General features: G+C 38.6%; 1 protein-coding gene across 2 annotated transcripts in view; it reads left to right on the top strand.

Moving 5' to 3' along the window:
• Positions 1 to 18,527, top strand: part of TMEM45A (transmembrane protein 45A) — an 84,788-nt gene that overhangs the window by 45,905 nt on the left and 20,356 nt on the right. For both annotated transcript variants that reach the window (XM_059922197.1, XM_059922198.1), the window contains exons 2-4: positions 11,639 to 11,830; positions 13,125 to 13,337; positions 14,707 to 14,891. In XM_059922197.1, coding sequence (XP_059778180.1) covers positions 11,641 to 11,830; positions 13,125 to 13,337; positions 14,707 to 14,891 — 588 coding nt within the window. In that variant the 5' untranslated portion in view covers positions 11,639 to 11,640. The remainder of the gene's footprint in view (positions 1 to 11,638; positions 11,831 to 13,124; positions 13,338 to 14,706; positions 14,892 to 18,527) is intronic.

Raw genomic sequence — 18,527 nt, 5'->3', positions numbered from 1 at the left:
AAAACCTCAGTGACAGTGAACAGGGCTAGAATCTAATGTCCACAAAGGGGTGTTATAGTTTTCCATTGAAACACCATTTTTCTCTCTACAATCACCCCCATTTTTACCAAAGATAGTCATAATAAGACTAATTGGCTTGCCAAATAAGTCTAATTTCATTAAACTTGGTCTGATTATTTACATAAATGCAGCAAGAATAGAGATTGATCATGTAAGCTTTTTTCAGTCTGTTTTGCTAGAATTTTTGATAAAGAATATGAGATTATTCTGGAAGCCAAGCCAAGGACTCACTTGCAATGCCTATAGATTTAGGTAAATTCCTCTCTTCCTGAGGTCTAAAATGTCATGAGGTTCTGGATCTGCTAGGAAATGACTTTCCATACTCATTGGTTAGGCTGGGAACCCTATAAACAAGATTTACCAGGTAGTTTTCTGAAGGGAGGTTTTATTGGCTCCATAAAGTCAACCTTAGTTTCTTAAAACTGTCTGGTTATGTCCGAGTCTATGAACATCATTCTCAAATGTAACATTCCAGTCAAAGTCTTGGTAATATAACCAATATTTCCCATTGTGTTCTGTTCTAAGGAAAACAGATTCTCACTGAGTCTATGCAAATAACTATATTGCTGTGAAAATAAGAATACTCAATAAGAACTTCTGAATTCTTGAGGGATTAGGTAGGGAGAAAATTCTGTTTACAAAGATATAATTTACCAAGTTGCTGTTAAGTTATAAATAGCTTGATAGAAAAGAGAAAAAGTTTTTCTTAAATCTGGAAAAACAAAACATTAATGAACTGGCAATGTTTCACAGAAAAAAGTAATAGAAAATTATAATCATCCTCATCAGTTCAGTCAGTCCTATGTAATTAATTCTTGTTCTGCTTGACGTTGAGTTAGCAGTTTTATGAATCAGTTTCTCCATAACAATTCTAGAAATTCTTACTTAGTTCAATGGTATGATCTTAGAGTTATCAGAAACCTGTATTCTAGAGTACTTGTCAAGGTCTTTTCCATAAATCTCTTTAAAGACACAGCAATTTTGGATCATAGCTGCTTGTTAAAGCTTTCAGGAAAGCATCAGAATAATACACTAACTTTCTGTGAATGCCAGGAGACTTAAACATGGCCATGGTTAAAGTTCTGATAAGAATTCATTATAATTTAATTGACAAGGAAATTTAGTTATTTATGAGACATACAACATTTTAAGATGATAGCTGGAATTATGACTGATAGCATACTAGGAATGTCAGATTTTATATGATTTCTGGACTACTTATAATAGTAACATACACCCATACAATATATTATAGGTATATATTGTATAATATTTTATACAATATAATCTAAAGAAGGTTTAGTATCACTTCTTATTTCCATGTAATTTAACATATTAAATAAGCTTAATTAGTTTAACCCTTCTCTTTTGAGAGGACAAATCCTTCCAGATTTTACAGGGGGCCTCTGGAAAATCCCAAAGTTAGGTCCAAATCAAAAAGACTTCATTTAGAGTTTGGTTTTGAGAAGTTTGTAAAAAATGTCAAGAGGTTTAGAACACTTGATTTAATAGGATCAGAGGTCATTGTGAAATAATAGTTACCCATTTAACCACAGTGACAATAAAAAGATTTCAAAGGCAAATACAGAAAGTTACATGTTGTAAAAAAACCTTAGCTCTCTTAATATTAAGACTCAGTTTTTCTTCAGTAATCGAACATCTGATAAAGACAACATGAAGCACAGAAAATATATATTTTTTAACATCTTTATTGGAGTATAATTGCTTTACAATGGTGTGTTTGTTTCTGCTTTATAACAAAGTGAATCAACTATACATATACATGTATCCCCATATCTCTTCCCTCTTGCATCTCCCTCACTCCCACCCTCCCTATCCCACTCCTCTAGGTGATCACAAAGCACCGAGCTGATCTCCCTGTGCTATGCTGCTGCTTCCCACTAGCTATCGGTTTTATATTTGGCAGTGTATATATGTCCATGCCACTCTCTCACTTTGTCCCAGCTGACCCTTCCCCCTCCCCGTGTCCTCAAGTCCATTCTCTAGTAGGTCTGCATCTTTATTCCCGTCCTGCCCCTAGGTTCTTTGTGACCACTTTTTTTTTTTTTTTTTAGATTCCATATATATGTGTTAGCATACGGTATTTGTTTTTCTATTTCTGACTTACTTCACTCTGTATGAAAGACTCTAGGTCCATTCACCTCACTACAAATAACTCAGTTTCGTTTCTTTTTTTGGCTGAGTAATATTCCATTGTATATATGTGCCACATCTTCTTTATCCATTCATCTGTTGATGGACACTTAGGTTGCTTCCATGTCCTGGCTATTGTAAATAGAGCTGCAATGAACATTGTGGTACATGACTCTTTTTGAATTATGGTTTTCTCAGGGTATATGCCCAGTAGTGGGACTGTTGGGTCATATGGTAGTTCTATTTTTAGTTTTTTAAGGAACCTCCATACTGTTCTCCGTAGTGGCTGTATCAATTTACATTCCCACCAACAGTGCAAGAGGGTTCCCTTTTCTCCACACCCTCTCCAGCATTCGTTGTTTGTAGATTTTTTGATGATGGCCATTCTGACCTGTGTGAGGTGATACCTCATTGTAGTTTTGATTTGCATTTCTCTAATCATTAGTGATGTTGAGCATCCTTTCATGTGTTTGTTGGCAATCTGTATATCTTCTTTGGAGAAGTGTCTATTTAGGTCTTCTGCCCATTTCTGGATTGGGTTGTTTGTTTTTTTGATATTGAGCTGCATAAGCTGCTTGTATATTTTGGAGATTAATCCTTTGTCAGTTGCTTTGTTTGCAAATATTTTCTCCCATTCTGAGGGTTGTCTTTTTGTCTTGTTTATGGTTTCCTTTGCTGTGCAAAAGCTTTTAAGTTTCATTAGGTCCCATTTGTTTATTTTTGTTTTTATTTCCATTATCTCTAGGAGGTGGGTCAGAAAGGATCTTGCTGTGATTTATGTCATAGAGTGCTCTGCCTCTGTTTTCCTCTAAGAGTTTTATAGTGTCTGGCCTTGCATTTAGGTCTTTAATCCATTTTGAGTAGGTGCACATAATCTGTTTGGACTTGTTTTGATACAGTAGTTAACAGCTAAACTTGTTACATTTCTCTTTTTCCCAAGAGAAAAGAAAAAAAATCTTTTTAAGTTAAGGGGTTTTGACCAAGGGTCTTGTAAACCAGTACTTCTTATTTGGGAAGGGGCTCTGATTTAGCCCCTCAGGGGATATTTATCAATATATGTAGATATCTTTGACTGTCACAACTGGCGGAAGAGTGCTGCCAGAATCTAGTATGTAGAGGCCAGGGATGTTGCTAAACATTTTGGAAAGCACAGTCCAGCCTCACACAACAAAGAATTATGGGCGTGAAATGTTAATAGTGCTGCTGTAGAGAAATTTTGCCCTAGACTAGTGTTTCTAGTTTTTAATGTGCATATGAATTACATGGGGATCTGGCTAAAATGATTCTGATTTGACCTCATGTCCCCAAAGGATAGAACTGGGCTACAGAGTGTTCTCTGTAGATGGCATCCAGATATCATTATGGATAGAGCTCTTGATAACAGCAACTCCTTCTTTAGAAGGTGTGATGCAAATGAACGTGTCAACACTATTGATTCAGGTGTGGTTACTGCATTTTGGCTGTACATTGCTTAGTAAGTGAGTCTAGGCTGCAGGATGCCTGCACCTCTGCCCTGAAGCAGAGTGACATAGCTTTCTCTTCTAGGCAGGGAGTGGGTAGCAGAATACCGAGTTTGGAAGTCACGTTTTTGTGGAAGCAGTTTGTCAAGACTGATGAATGTTCTGGATCTTCCCTGGGACATCCAAGAGATTCAGGTTGGCTATGAGGCAGGGCTAACGGAGAGTGAGATTTGAATGTCACCAGAATGAGGTATTGAAGGAGCTGGAGGAGTCCCCTTTGCTGGACATCTTTAAATAAAAATTAGATTCTTATACTGTGGAAGGGTTTAAGGGGTATTAAATGAGTTAAAATGCAAAGCACTTACTTGAATGGAGACTGGTAAACAGAAAGCAATCAATAAATGTTAGCTATTATTTTGACACATATGATTTTTAAGTTTTTTTGGTTGCTATAACAAAATAGATTTAAATATTTTTTGTTTTTACACATGATAGAATTTCATTTCCATACTACATAAAATACCCATGAAAATAGAGTATTCAGGAATGGAGTGGATCCACAAAGTTGTCAGGAATAAGCTTCTTTCAGGTTCACTGTTCCTTCTCTTCAATATGGGCCTTATAATTTAAACAGCTGCTGACCTGGCGGTCCAGTGGTTAAGACTCTGTGCTTCCAATGCAGGGGACGTGGGTTCAGTTTCTGGTCGGGGAACTAAGATCCCACATGCCATGTGTCATGGCCAAAAAATAAATAAATAAATAAAACGAAGAATATATTAATTAATTAATTAATTATTAGCTGCTAAGGCTCCAGCCATCAAAATCATGTTCCAGGTTGCCAGGAGAGAAGGAAGGGCAGAAGTGTTCATTCTCCCTTTTCAATTAGCTCCATTGAAGTATAATTTACATGCAATAAAGTTTATCCCTAAATTTTGTGTGTAATTTGATAATTTTTTTGACAAATGTATACACTTGTGTAATTATCTTCACATTCAATATGAAGAATATTTCTATATGTTCTTTTCATCTTGAAAAGTTCCCTCATGCTCCTTGCAGTCAATTCCCTTCCCCTTCTCCCCAGGGAACCACTGAACTGCTTTCTATCATGACAGTTTTGTCTCTTCTAGAATTTCATATAAATGGAATTGTACTCTTTTGTGTCTGGTTTCTTTCACTTAGCACAATGCTTCTGAGATTTATCCAGTAGTTTCAGTAGTTTGTTCCTTTTTATTTAGAGATGTATCAGTTTGTTCACACATTCACTGGTTGGTGAGCATTTGGGTTGTTCCCAGGTTTTGGTTATTATACATAAAGCTACTATAAGCATCCGTGTAAAAATCTTTGTGTGGACATAATTTTAATTTCTCTTGGGTAAATACCTAGAAGTGGAATTGCTAAGCTGAATAGTAAGTGTATGTTTAACTTTATAAAAAGTTAAAAAGTGACAAAAAAAAAAGGTACAAAAAAAAAAAAAATGAACCATTTTGTGTACCATTTTGTGTCCCCACCTGCAGTGTATGACGTCCACTTGTCCACATTCTTGCCAACATGTGGTATTGTCTTTTAAACTTTGGCCGTTCTAGTGGGTATGTATTGGTATTTGTTATTTTAATTAGCATTTCCCCAATCAATAATGATATTGAACATCTTTTCCTGTGCTTCTTTGCCAATCGCATATAAAAGTTGTAATTTTTCACAGATGACTAGACCTTTGTCAGATGAAGTCATTGCAGACTACTCAGGCCAGCTTTCTTCTTTATTGGCAGCCCTGTGCATTCTGACTTTGACTACAGTAGTAGTAAATAAATACTCTGGCTACGTGCAAAGCTTCACCTCCTTTACATGTGCTAACAGCTCAGTGATAGACAGTCACAGAAGGAGGAGCCCTTTCCCTGTAGTGTTTAACCTCCTCAAATGTACTTGATGAAGACTATTTGATGGGACTATTCAGAAACCTTTTCTAGTCTCTGCCCTTATCCATGAGGAGGCCACATTTAAATCTGAGCGTCTTAATGCCCCTTTGCTTGTCTCCACATACTCTAAGCCTTTGGTTCTCAAAACTCAAGAATACATAAAAATCAACTGGTGAGTGCTTGTTAAAAATGCAGACTTCTGGGGCTTCCCTGGTGGTGCAGTGATTACGAATCTGCCTGTCAATGCAGGGGACACGGGTTCGAGCCCTGGTCCGGGAAGATCCCACATGCCGCAGAGCAAATAAGCCCATGCGCCACAACTACTGAGCCTGCGCTCTAGAGCCCACAAGCCACAACTACTGAAACCCGTGCGCCTGGAGCCCGTGTTTCACAACAAGAGAAGCCACCGCGATGAGAAACCCGTGCACCTCAACGAAGAGTAGCCCCCGCTCAACGCAACTAGAGAAAGCCCACGTGCAGCAACGAAGACCCAACGCAGCCAAAAATAAAATAGTAAATAATAAAAATAAATACTGGGCCTCCCCCTGCCGATTGATTCAGTAGATATGAAGTGAGCCCAGGAATCTGCATTTAATTAGCCTCTCCAGCTATTTCTGATCCTGGTTGCCACCTAGGCTAGGGTTTCAGGGAGGTGGGGTCCCAGGCAGGAGCTCATCATTCATTAGCTATTTATTGAGTGCTTACTAGTGAAGTATTATAGGGGATATGGCCCTTGTTCACCAAGAGTTTACATTGAAGGAGGAAATAAGACTTGAATGCAGATAGGGTAACAGCTGCTTGCTCTCCACGTTAGAGTCAGACTGTTGTTTCTTTCTTGCTCACATTTCACTTTGTGCAAGCCTCACGTTGGTTTAGAATAATTTTTTCTAACTTATTTATTCACTTTTCTCTCTATCAGATTGTGTATTCCTTGAGGGCAAGTGAGCTTCACTGTTGACCTAAAGCATTTTTTTCCATCATCTTTTCCTATTCCTATAACTTTGATTTTGGCAATGACTCCAACCTTAGCACCTTAGCAGTGACTCCAACCTTAGCACCTTGCTTGAGGCACTGTATGTTACAAAATGGTTTGTCTTATCAATGATGCTTTATTATGTTACTGCTGCCATAACCATTCCCTTTGTCGTCTATCCATCTTGATGGCCTGGAAGAGAGATAGCAAAGATCAGACATGCTCCATTGGCTTTGGTTTTCACAGCAGGTGGGACATGACTGTGGTCCTGTGGGTGAGGTGTCAACGTGAGTCTCGGGAAATACTCTACGGCACAACGTTTGGACTGGAAGTTAGGATGTTCAAAAGGGTGTGGTCCTTAGATTCACATTTATGCAGGCATTGTGACATTCTGAAGACTTATTTGCTCAAGTTCAAGCTGGAAAGATATGAGCACATAGGTTAAGTCTCCAAGGAGGAAGAGTGGGCAGTTTTAGATTTAGACCAGTTGGTATCTGCTTTTCCTTCTTGAGACTGGAACGATTGTAGATTCTCTTCTGGGAGAAGAGAACGGCATTGGACTTGACACTGAGGAAAGTGTGAAGGTAAGGATAATTTAACTAAGAAAAGTCTTTCAAAACAGTTGAAATTTGGGAGAGAAAGAACTGGTATGGAATGATGGAGAATCAAAAAAATTTAAAGCTATATATGCTTGTATACACTTTGCTTTGAGAATTAAGGCAAATGGTAAAGTGAGCTCAAGAAATAGCTCAAATTGGTTTAGTGTATTGGAATATATAAATGTCTTGAACTATGGGTCACTAATTAAGATTTAGGAATACTTTATTTTGGTGCTGGCTCAAGACGAATTTTTAGTTTAAGTTTTTCTCCATGGTATTCATTTTATATTGAAGTTAGATATTTGGTTGAGATTCCAACAAGTAAATTGTAGGATTTCTTTCTCTGGGCTATTTTGAGTTGTCTCCTCTTTCTGTACACAGGTCTGGTTTTTGGTTTAAGTGGCTTTGGTTAATGGGAATTAACACCTAACACCTGATTTAGATCTTGAGATTTGCCCAATATTATCCCCAAGTGCTAGAGTTTAAAAATATTTCCCTTTTGGGTGGTGAGTGAGTGTGTGTGTATGTCAGGGGGTGGTCAGAAAAAAGGAGGCAATGAGGGTTTTAGGAGTTGCTTCTTGTCTTAGCCCAGAGGGTGATTGTTGGTATCATTAGGAGCAGAGGGTGTTTTTAGATGGGGAGGAGTAAACATTTTTAGAATGAATGGCAGCTGGAACCCAGTGATTGAATCTTGAAGCCCATCATTTTAGGCCTGCCTGAACCTCTTTCCCCACGAGATTACAAATGGTGCGATTAAGCAGGGAGGATGTTGAGGAAGGACCTTTTGGTTTGCTATCCTGGTGATTTTCCCTGGGGTTTCTGCTAGCTGTCCGGCAGGTATGTTCTGCTTTGTGGAAGAGGAAAGCCCTGTGTTCTCCTTCCAAGGGCAATGTGTCTGCTTTTTGGATCTAATTTGAGATCTAATTAAACTCTGGACTACTATGTTTTTATGAGCAGTGAGTTGTACCTGTAGGCAATAGAAAAACAGGTAACAAAAGACAGATACACAGATAGTGGTGTTCTAGAAGTTGAATGAAGTGATGTTTGAGGATTTGAGTGATTTTTTTCTCTCCACAGTGGAAGTGAAATCAAGTGAACGCCATTTTGTTGCCAGAAGCAACTGGGTCTGCTTGGTCCCTTCGCCAGGCAAATATAACAAGCTGCTTTGACTTCATTTTGCTTGGGTCTTTTAAACAGAGAAAGATTGGAAGCATCAGAGTGTTTCAGATTCAAAGGCTAAAGATACAGAAGTTCTATAACTGATATAAGAACAAGGAGTCGTTTCTTATCCCACTCTGCTCATCTCAAAATCTTTCAACTATTCCCCATTGCCTCCCTATCACATCCCAATGGGCTGTGCTGAGATATATTGGTCCATTCGGCCTTTGGGGCAGCAGGAACCTGTTAGCTGGTCATAGAGGTGGATTTGGCCTAGAGCTGCACAATTCAGAAATTTTCATGTTCTCTCCAAGATAGGTAATATGTTTCACGTGTGTGTTCAAAGTATTTATTAGGTAAAAGTAAACATTTAAAAGCAACCACAGTTTTGGTAACTCTGTTTTGGAATTTTCTTCCTTTTTTTCATATACCAGAAACCTTAAAAAAAAGGACCAGGCTCCTAACTTCTGAGAAACCTCAATTACCTGCTTCACAGGCTTTCACAATATAGTGAAATTTCACAGGCTAATGGAGAAGGCAGACTTCCAGTAACTAATCACACAAAGAATTCATTAAAGTAAGAACTGGGTGCTTTGAGAAGGTACAAGAGCGGTCCTCTCCTGTCTGGGCCATCAGGGAGGATTTCCCTAAGCAGATAAAACTGAAAAGGCTAGGGGAAGTCAGCCAAGTTTGGGGCAGGAGAGCATTGACGTAAGGAAGCAGAGGCAGTAAGCCTCAATAACTAATTAGTTTTCAGGGACATAGGTGGACTTTAGGATGACTTTCACATTTTGGGTTTGGGCAAGTGGGTGAATGGTGGTAACTGGAGGAAAAATTATTTTCTGGTAATGGATGGGTAGATAAGATGATTAGTTCAATGGAGGTGTTGTATAAATATGTGACCTTGTATTATAAGAAGGGCTTAGTTGCTCTTGTTAAGTTAGAACTTCACAGTGTATAAGGCACTATACAGGTGCAGTGGGGAATAGAAGAATAGATTTATGGTCCCTGCTTTCAAGGAGCTTATTCTTTAATTGCAGTCAAGGAGTTAAATAACCCCTGAAGATTCTAGTAACACTCTAAGACAACAGCAGGAGAAATGTTATAGTCAGTACACAAATGATTGCTAAGTGAATTGTATAGGTGCTTCTTGCTTTTCTGCAATTGGTATCCAAGTAGAATTGCTCATCTGGTTTTACTCTTGTTTTACTTTCATAGTTTGAGATCGGTTGCAGATAGCATGAGCTTGTTTAATAATACTGTGGGTTATTTGCTTTGGAATAACTCATTTTAATTTTAAATTTGTCTCATTTTACAGAAGAGGAAACTAAGGCATGAGAGGTTAAATAACTTTCCCAAAGTCATGTAGCTGGTAAATGGTAAAGTTGGGATTCAGATCTAGTCAACCTGAATCCAAAGTCCCCTCTCCTCAGTTTTTAAAAAATCCTATTTTTTTTTTTTTTTTTTACTAAATATATCCCCTATCTCCTAATTTTAGACATATATATTGTTTCTAATTTGGTGCCTGTATTTCTGGTTAGATCTTTAGGATAAAGTCCTGGAAGTGGATTTCCTGTACCAAGGAATGTAAAGTTTTTAAGTTTCCTTAGAACATATCAAATTCTTTTCCAGAAAGTTCAAAAAATTTACAGTCGAGATGTACTTTTCAATCCCATGTAGAAGCATTTTTCAATTTCACATGGTTGTCTAAGCCAAGACAAATAAGAGGACTCAGTAACACTATGATAAAGATGGTGGTTAGGATAATGAATCACAGAATCTGTTAGAGTAGGACGGAACTCCAGGTGTCATCTAGGCCACCTCCTTCTTTATTAGTTAAGAACCAAGGCTCAGAGAGCTTAAGGGACATAGTCCAAACCATACCTCTAACAGAGTCAGAGTTAGGATAAGAAGCTGCTCTTAGCACTGTGTGATACATTGAGTCAGAGTCTCTTGGATGGTATGGATGATTCAGGGGTGTGCTGAAATGTCCATTTGGGGTCTCAATTGGAGATTTAAGAGACTTTTAGTGTTTGAGTCAGCTTCATAGTTCCCCCTTGAAACTTCACAGTTGTGTCAGAGGAATGTGGAAGTAACTCAGAGGGATCTGCCCCGAACTGAGAGGTCCAGTACCCACCCAAGGAGATAAAGAACTCTTCTGGGCCAGGGGGAACCCTGAAATCCCCTTTCATGAGTTCTCCTGCATCTGGCCTACTGTCAGATCCACAGGGATGATTCTGAACTCTCTTTTCATTATTCTGGATATGGTGCAATATGTTTGAAGAAAGGGCTGCTCACATAATTCAAAACTCATATAATTCAAGACTGGTTTTCTATAGCACTCACCAAAAAAGAAGGAGGATATTTGTTTTTTATTGCTCGATCATGCAGCAATAGTGTAAACAGAATTTACAAATTGATTTGGCTTGGTATCCCTCTGGATAGGCTGGGTTAAGCTGTTAAACCTCAACATTTTAATGACTTAACACAATAAAGGGTTGCTTCTTGCAAAAATCTGATGCAGGCTGGTTGACTGTCTTCTGTGTTGCAGATATGCCATGCCAAGGTCGCCAAAGCATGGGAAAAGAGAGTTAAAGGAGTCATATAGTCTCTTAACTGACTCAGCCTGGAAGTGACAAATGCCACAGTCCATTGGCCAGAACTAGAAACGTGGTTCTGATTCAAATGGAGAAGAGGCTGGGAAAAGTGCATAGAAGAGTACACAGATACTTGATGAGCACTAATGGTCTCTTCCACACACTTGATGCTTGATACTTTGAAATTACCTACTTAAAATTTTTTGTAGGCAATCTCATATCATTTCAAGTCTTAAACATAAAAGTAAAACTTTCCTGTTACTTCCTTTCAAATATACTTAAAGTGTAAGTGTTGGTTGAGTACACACTATCATTTTTAATAGATCTTTTGAGCTCCCTGTTAAAAACAATGAAACTTTTCAAAAATAGTTGTGAGATTTAGGTAAGTCATTTCACTTCTCTAAACCTGTATCCCAGTTGAAAATGTGACTTAACCCCTCATTCATGGGTATGTTGTGAAAATTAGATTAGAGATCACATGTAAAACACTTGACACAGTGCCTGGAACAAGGTAAGTGTTCAACAAATGTAGTAGATTTTTCCTCTTTTTCGTATTGTTGATATTGTAATGGATCTACCACTGTCGACAGTAATACTGGATCCTCTGACTCAGAGGTGTATCCATCATCATCAGAAGATAGTGTACTTTACAGGAATAAGCGATGCTTTGGCCAAATTCTGGAAATGAAATGTCTTCATCTTCTATATGTTCTTATTTTGGTAGTCATGGGGAATTTCAAAGGCCATGCTCTCCCTGGAACCTTCTTCTTTATCTTGGGGATTTGGTGGACAACAAAGTGCATTCTGAAATATGCCTTCAAAAAGCACAAGAGGACTTCCTACCTTGATTCCAAAGTATTATTCCATCGAGTAGAAATTTTGGAGGGAATCATAATAGCTGGAATGGCTTTAACTGGTGAGTGACGCTTTTCTGTGTTCTGTTTGCTTTTTGGGGTATTTTCACATGAAAAGAGAAGATTCAATATCAAAACAAGAAATTGCTAAAATAAAATTTTTATTCAAAAATACCCAAATACATATTCTAATTGTAATTTCTATCTGATATAATTTACTAGAAGGTGATACTTCATGTTTATACAAAGGGCTATTCCTTAATGAGTTAGTCATAGCAATTAACTTGCCTGCCCATTCAAGGTGAATTTCCTTTGTAGAATTAGTTGGAGCCTTTAAAATAATTTTATATCAATTATTCTGATGCCTGAAAGAGTAAACTCTATCGGAAACCATTTTTCAAAATGACACCAAAATAATCAAATGATTATTAACAATCAAACGATTATGAAGGCTTCAATAATAAATCATTGCTGATAGGCTGTCCAGACGGTCAGGCTGAAGAAAACCTTATCTCCTGCGCTCATCCTTTTTGTATGATTACTAAATTAGAGAGGGAGGTTGGGCCAGATGATTGTAAGGCCTTTCCATTGGCTCTATGATTCTGTAAAAATGTTCTGTGTTTTTAAAGTTCCACTTCAGCCTTTCCGTTATGAAAGGAAAAACTTCCTAATTTTCCTTTGGATTTCTTCATGCTTTGTTCATGGTGATAGGTCTTCGCCATGGCCATCCAATTACAGAGCAACCATTTACAAAGAGAGGAATTTCCTTGCCAAATTCTATAGATTTATAAATAAAGCAGCATCTTCAAGAAAGCTTAAATGTTTGTGTAACTGACTAGACTATATGCTGTATCTGTCTGTGCTTTCTCGGTTATCCTTAACTGGGGAGAAGCTGAACCTCTAGCATTTTAATCCTGAACCAAGCACAACTCCCTACCCAAAGACATAGTGTGTAAGAAGGAAGTAATCAGATGCCATAGAACTAATCTCACAAATCTAAATCCAAAATTACTCAGGATTTATCTTGTCATTAAATTAAAATAGGAACTAAGACCGTCAGTGGAACTGATCAGGGAGCTCAGTGGAACTAAGATCATAAGCTTTGAAGATCTGAAATAGCTGTTTGACTGAATTGGCTATCTTTGACTAAAAGTGATTATCCAAACCAGTATTTGAAGCTCTAAAACCAGCCTAAAGAACCAGTGCTCAGCTGTTAGGGAACAGCCCAGAAAGATGAATCAATGTGATAAAAGGACACTATATTGGACTAAGCAGTAGTCTGATCCTTTTGCATCTTCCTGTTTTCTCAATAAAGTTATGGAAAGATTGCTTAAAGTGTGGTATGTCCCTCTGTAGGCATGCTTGGAGAACAGTTTATTCCTGGAGGACCGCACCTGACCTTATACGACTACAAAGAAGGCCAGTGGGTCCAACTCCTGGGCTGGCATCATTTTACCATGTACTTCTTCTTTGGGCTGCTGGGTGTGACAAACATCTTATGTTCCACCATCAGGTCACTTCCTGCCTCCTTTACCAAGTTAATGTTAGCAAATGCCTTATTTGTGGAGGGTAAGTATGAGTATTTTCATATACCTTTCACTATTATTGGACATTTGTCTAGCCCTTTACAATAATACTCCTTTAGGATCCTGGTGCAGCCTTGATCCACAGGGCCATCTGTTTGGGCCATGGTGAGCTATTGAGATGTCCTAGACAGGATGCCCAAGTTTTTCCTTCCCTACTGACTCATTTAGTACAGCTGGACAAACACAGTCATTCAATGTGTTTTATTCACATTTCACATCTGTCTTAAAGAACCACCTACCATGGTTATTTATCTCTGGTTCATCCTGGAGATTATCATTATTTCCATCTTTAACCTGTGACACTGAGCTCAGAGTAGTGAAGCATATATATCCTCAAACGAGGAGACCACTCACAACAGAGTAGCTTCCATACCTACAAACTAGCCTTTTTAATATTGATATAGTAAAACTCCACCATTACATGATAAGCAGTGTCCAAAAAATTCAGTCACAGAAAAATGAGGTCCTAACATTTTATGTTCGGTTGGCCTCCCTGTTACTGTATAAGGAAACACTGAAAACAAGTATTTAATGACTTGTTTTCATTTATTTCATATGTAAGGAATAGATTGATCATAGAACTAAAAAAGCCCCCAGTTATCAGGAGGCAGTCATTTCCTAACGTCCACCTTGCCTCCTACGTCTAAAGGTAAGAGCTTTTGCCAAACGCTCTTTGAAAACAAGAGCTAGATAAAAGTTGGGCACCAACAACTAAGCATGATTCTCATTATCTCAGGATGTTACCGTATTTTGAATGAACATTCTTTCCTCCTCATCCAAATGAAAAGAATGAAGCTGAAGCCGGAATCTGTCCATGGGATTAAAAAATGTAGCTAGCTACTACTTCTTGGGAGCTTCCAGAGAATCTTGTCATACCCATCAAAGTGCACTTTTATGATTTGTGTGTATATCTGCTGTCTCCAGTGGACTGAATTCCTTAAGGCGAGGCTTTGTCTCATTCCTCTGCCTCTTCACCCTAACTCCTGCTGCCCTGCCCTCATCATGCTTATTATTCATCCTTTTGCATAAAAGATGCTTTGAAATATAGTTGGTTAAAAATGTCATGACATATTGGAGGAGAGAATAAAGGTTGGGGAAGGGAAAAGGAGATTTCAGAGATTCCATCCTAAAGAGGTAGTGGTGACTCCAAAAATGGTAGAGGTTTCCATTATTGTGGGAAGCAGTGGGCACCTGATATTTCGGACAAAGAAATGTGTGTGTTTGTAAAGTTGTGTGTCGAGAGAGAGAGAGAGAGAGAGAGAGAGAGAGAGAGAGAGAGAGGGAGAGAGGGAGAGAGAAACAGTAGGTAGTTTCATTGAAAAAGACAAACTATTTTTTTCTCCCTGTATCAGGTTTTGTCTTCTACAATCACACCCATGGTCGGGAAATGCTGGACATCTTTGTCCACAAGCTTCTGGTCTTGGTCATCTTTTTGACAGGCCTGATTGCCTTCTTGGAGCTCTTCATACTGACCAATATAACTGTGGAGCTTCTGCGGATAAGCTTTTTCCTACTTCAGGGAAGCTGGTTCTGGCAGGTGAGTTGGGCCTCCAATGAATGTACCTGGTGTCTCCACTGATAACCCTCTCTCTTTGACTGGTGGGTGTTTTGCTCTAGAACCCAGAGACTTCCTTCTGATGTGCTGCTGGTAGCGAGAATGTGGACCTTTGAGAGGTGATGTTTCTTTGAGTGGCCCGGCGGCCCTGGTGGGAGCCGTGATAGAGCAGCAGGGAAGGAGGTTGGGTGTGTACATTTTCATCACACACCTGAGTATCCATTTTGTAGGAACTCTGAGCCAGTGCTTTTAGCTGGAAGCAGTTCCTGATGCTAAAGCAGCTTAAAACCTAATGGGTAATAAGCTCAAGAAACATATGGAAGGCAGGAAAGGGAGGAAATTATTATGTATTGAGAAACAACTATGTGCCGGCCACTGTACGGGACTTTTACACGCACATTGTTTCATTTTGTCCTCATGATGACTTGGACGTTAGGTATTATCATCCCCAATTTACTGACAAAGAAGACTCAGAGAGACCAAGTTACTTTCCCAAGATCACACAGTAATGGAGCTAGCACCTAAATGTGGGTCTGTCTGACTCCAAATCCGAGGCACTTTCCATTTTACTGTTGACTCCCTAATGTTGGAGTGATGAAAACATGTATTCCAATCAGTGAACATATACTTTATAGAGACTGATAAATCATAATCCAACATACAAATATAGATGTAAAGAAAGTCTGGGATGAAAGGCGAATGTGGTTTAATCAGGGAAGATTTCTTAGAGATTTTTAGTCACTAAAGTGCAGGGATTTGGGATGAGGAGGTTATTCCAAGGATTTGCATTTCAGCGAGGAGTGGTAAGAAAGCACTGGTGGGCAAGAGGAAGAGAAACATCATGGCTAGGAAACATGTGATATTTAAGCTTATGGGGGACTAGAAAGGCTGTTGGAGCAGAGGCTAGTAGAGAGGGGACTAGATTCAGGGCTTATTTTTAGTTTTATTTTTTTTTAAATTTTATTTATTTATTTACTTATTTATTTATTTATTTATTTATTTATTTATGGCTGTGTTGGGTCTTCGTTTCTGTGCTAGGGCTCTCTCTAGTTGCGGTGAGCGGGGGCCACTCTTCATCGCGGTGAGCGGGCCTCTCACTGTCGCGGCCTCTCTTGTTGCGGAGCACAGGCTCCAGACGTGCAGGCTCAGTAGTTGTGGCTCACGGGCCCAGCTGCTCCGCAGCATGTGGGATCTTCCCAGACCAGTGCTCGAACCCGTGTCCCCTGCATTGGCAGGCAGATTCTCAAGCACTGCACCACCAGGGAAGCCCAGGGCTTATTTTGAAGGAAAAATGATATAGAAAAAATAACAAATACCTTGTCATGTGATAAAATTGATAATCGGTGAATTTAACCAGCTGGTATACAGAAGTTGTTCAGTGAGATTATTTATCATCTGCTGGGAAGCGAAATAGAATGGCATGTAAAACATGATTAAGCATTCTATATCTCTTGATTGGAATGTTTTGCTGTGTACATGTATTACCGATTCAAAACTAAAAATAAATTTAAAAAAATTTTAAAGTGATAACTTCCGGTCAAGATGACACAGTGAGTTTATGCTTCAGTGTATCTCCTCTGCTTCAAACATATAACAATGACACATAAACTATCAAAAATACCTATAAAATAAGAAAGAAATCAAAAGAAGAGAAAAGTAAATGAAAGTAAGAGAGTAAAAAATACATAGTTGCAATTAAACAACACAAGCAAAAATAGGGCAAGCCGCCTGTGGGCCAGACACAGAATAGAAATGCATAGCCAGAGTAGAGCTGGGCTGCAGGCCTGCGGGCTCCAGGTCTAGGGTAGACATGGCAGTTGGTTCTTTGGCTCCAGGGGAGCTAAAAGGAAATTGAAGGGCTCCTCTTGATGTGGGGATAAAACCAGGTTCTTGGAACTCTTTTTAGTTATATGTTTACATATTCTCTACTCCTAATTGCTTTCCATCCATTTGATCTTTCACTTTCTGATAGAGGTCTGTTAAAATTTTATCTTAGAGTTATGGATTTGTCAATTTCTCCTTATTTTCAATTTTTTCTTTAATGTCATGAGGCTGTATTCTGCTTCTCCCCTTCTAGTTTTTTGAGTTGAATGTTCACTTATTTTCAGTTTTTCTTGTTTTTAAATAAATACACCTAAGGCTATAGAATTTCTTCTATACACTACTGTAGCTACCTCCCGTGAGATTTGGTGTGTGGTAGCTTTCACTCTTGGGCAATTTTGAATGTTGCATTTTCTATGTGCTTTCCTTTTTAATTTATGAGTTATTTAGGAGTGCACTTTTCAGTTTCCAAAAATATTCTTTTTCTTTTTCTTATTTATTTTCAGTTCAATTGCTTTGTATGTGTTCTCTTTGAAATGTGTTGGGACTTCCTTTGGGACATAGCCCGATGTCAGTGGTAGTAAATGTTCCATGTATTTGAAAAGAAAGTATATTCTGTCTTTGCTGTGTTGAAGATTCTACATATATTTACTAAATCAAGTTTCTTAAAGAGCTAAATATTCAAATAAAGAAGTTAGAAAGTAAGAAAAAAAGGGGAGGGCTTCCCCGGTGGTGCAGTGGTTAAGAAACTGCCTGCCAATGCAGGGGACACGGATTCGAGCCCTGATCCGGGAGGATCCCACATGCCGTGGAGCAACTAAGCCTGTGTGCCACAACTACTGAGCCTGCGCTCTAGAGTCCACGAGCCACAACTACTGAAGCCCACGCACCTAGAGCCCGAGTTCCGCAACAAGAGAAGCCACTGCAATGAGAAGCCTGCGTGCCGCAACTAGAGAAAGCCACGCGCAGCAACAAAGACCCAATGCAGCCAAGAATAACTAATAAATAAATTTATAAAAAGAAAAAAGAAAAAAGGGGAAACCCAAAGAGAGTTGAAGAAAGGAACAGTAAAGTTAAGAGCAGAATTAATGAAACTAATTTGAGTTCCATTAATAATTAATTATTAATTAAATATCTGAGGGAGGAAGCTGTGGGCTGTCACAACTGAGAATAGGTTGGCTTAATTTTGTCCCTTTTGGCAGAGAAATAATCTTTTCACATTTCCCCAGGAGCTTTTCTAAGGAAGAGATATGAGGTTAAAGTCTTAGGTCATAAATCAGATTATTTAAAAAAATTTCCAGCCATCATTATGTCTAGACTAGTATCTTTCTTTACCTGGCAGCCAGACTAAGTAACATTTGGGACTTAAAGGAAAATGAACATTTCATACCAATGCAAACACACACACTGGCAGGAAATGAAGCTTTAGCCATAGTACATCTCCTCCCCCGCACCCTCCCTGTTAGATTCCTCTGAAACAAAAATGTATCAGGGACTTAGGTGAATTTATTATGCTTCCATGTTTTGTTTCTATGAATGTTTGTGCCCAAAACTCTATCTCAAGCTAATACTATTACATTGTGATTTCCTTTTCACCATATTTTTTTCTCTCACTACTTCTCCATACATGGTTAATATTAAGCACAATACTAGTGCTTTAACAATATATAGACAGATTAGAGAAAAGGTACACCTAGATTCTTGGAACCGTAAGTATGGAGAGGTGAACTGAATGAGGCAAATGCTCACAGTGGCCATTTTTAAAATAACTCATCTATAAATAATTAGGTAATAGAC

Source organism: Balaenoptera ricei, chromosome 4 (assembly GCF_028023285.1).
Source record: "Balaenoptera ricei isolate mBalRic1 chromosome 4, mBalRic1.hap2, whole genome shotgun sequence".
Taxonomy (NCBI): domain Eukaryota; kingdom Metazoa; phylum Chordata; class Mammalia; order Artiodactyla; family Balaenopteridae; genus Balaenoptera; species Balaenoptera ricei.
This window is presented reverse-complemented; position numbering and strand designations above follow the sequence as displayed.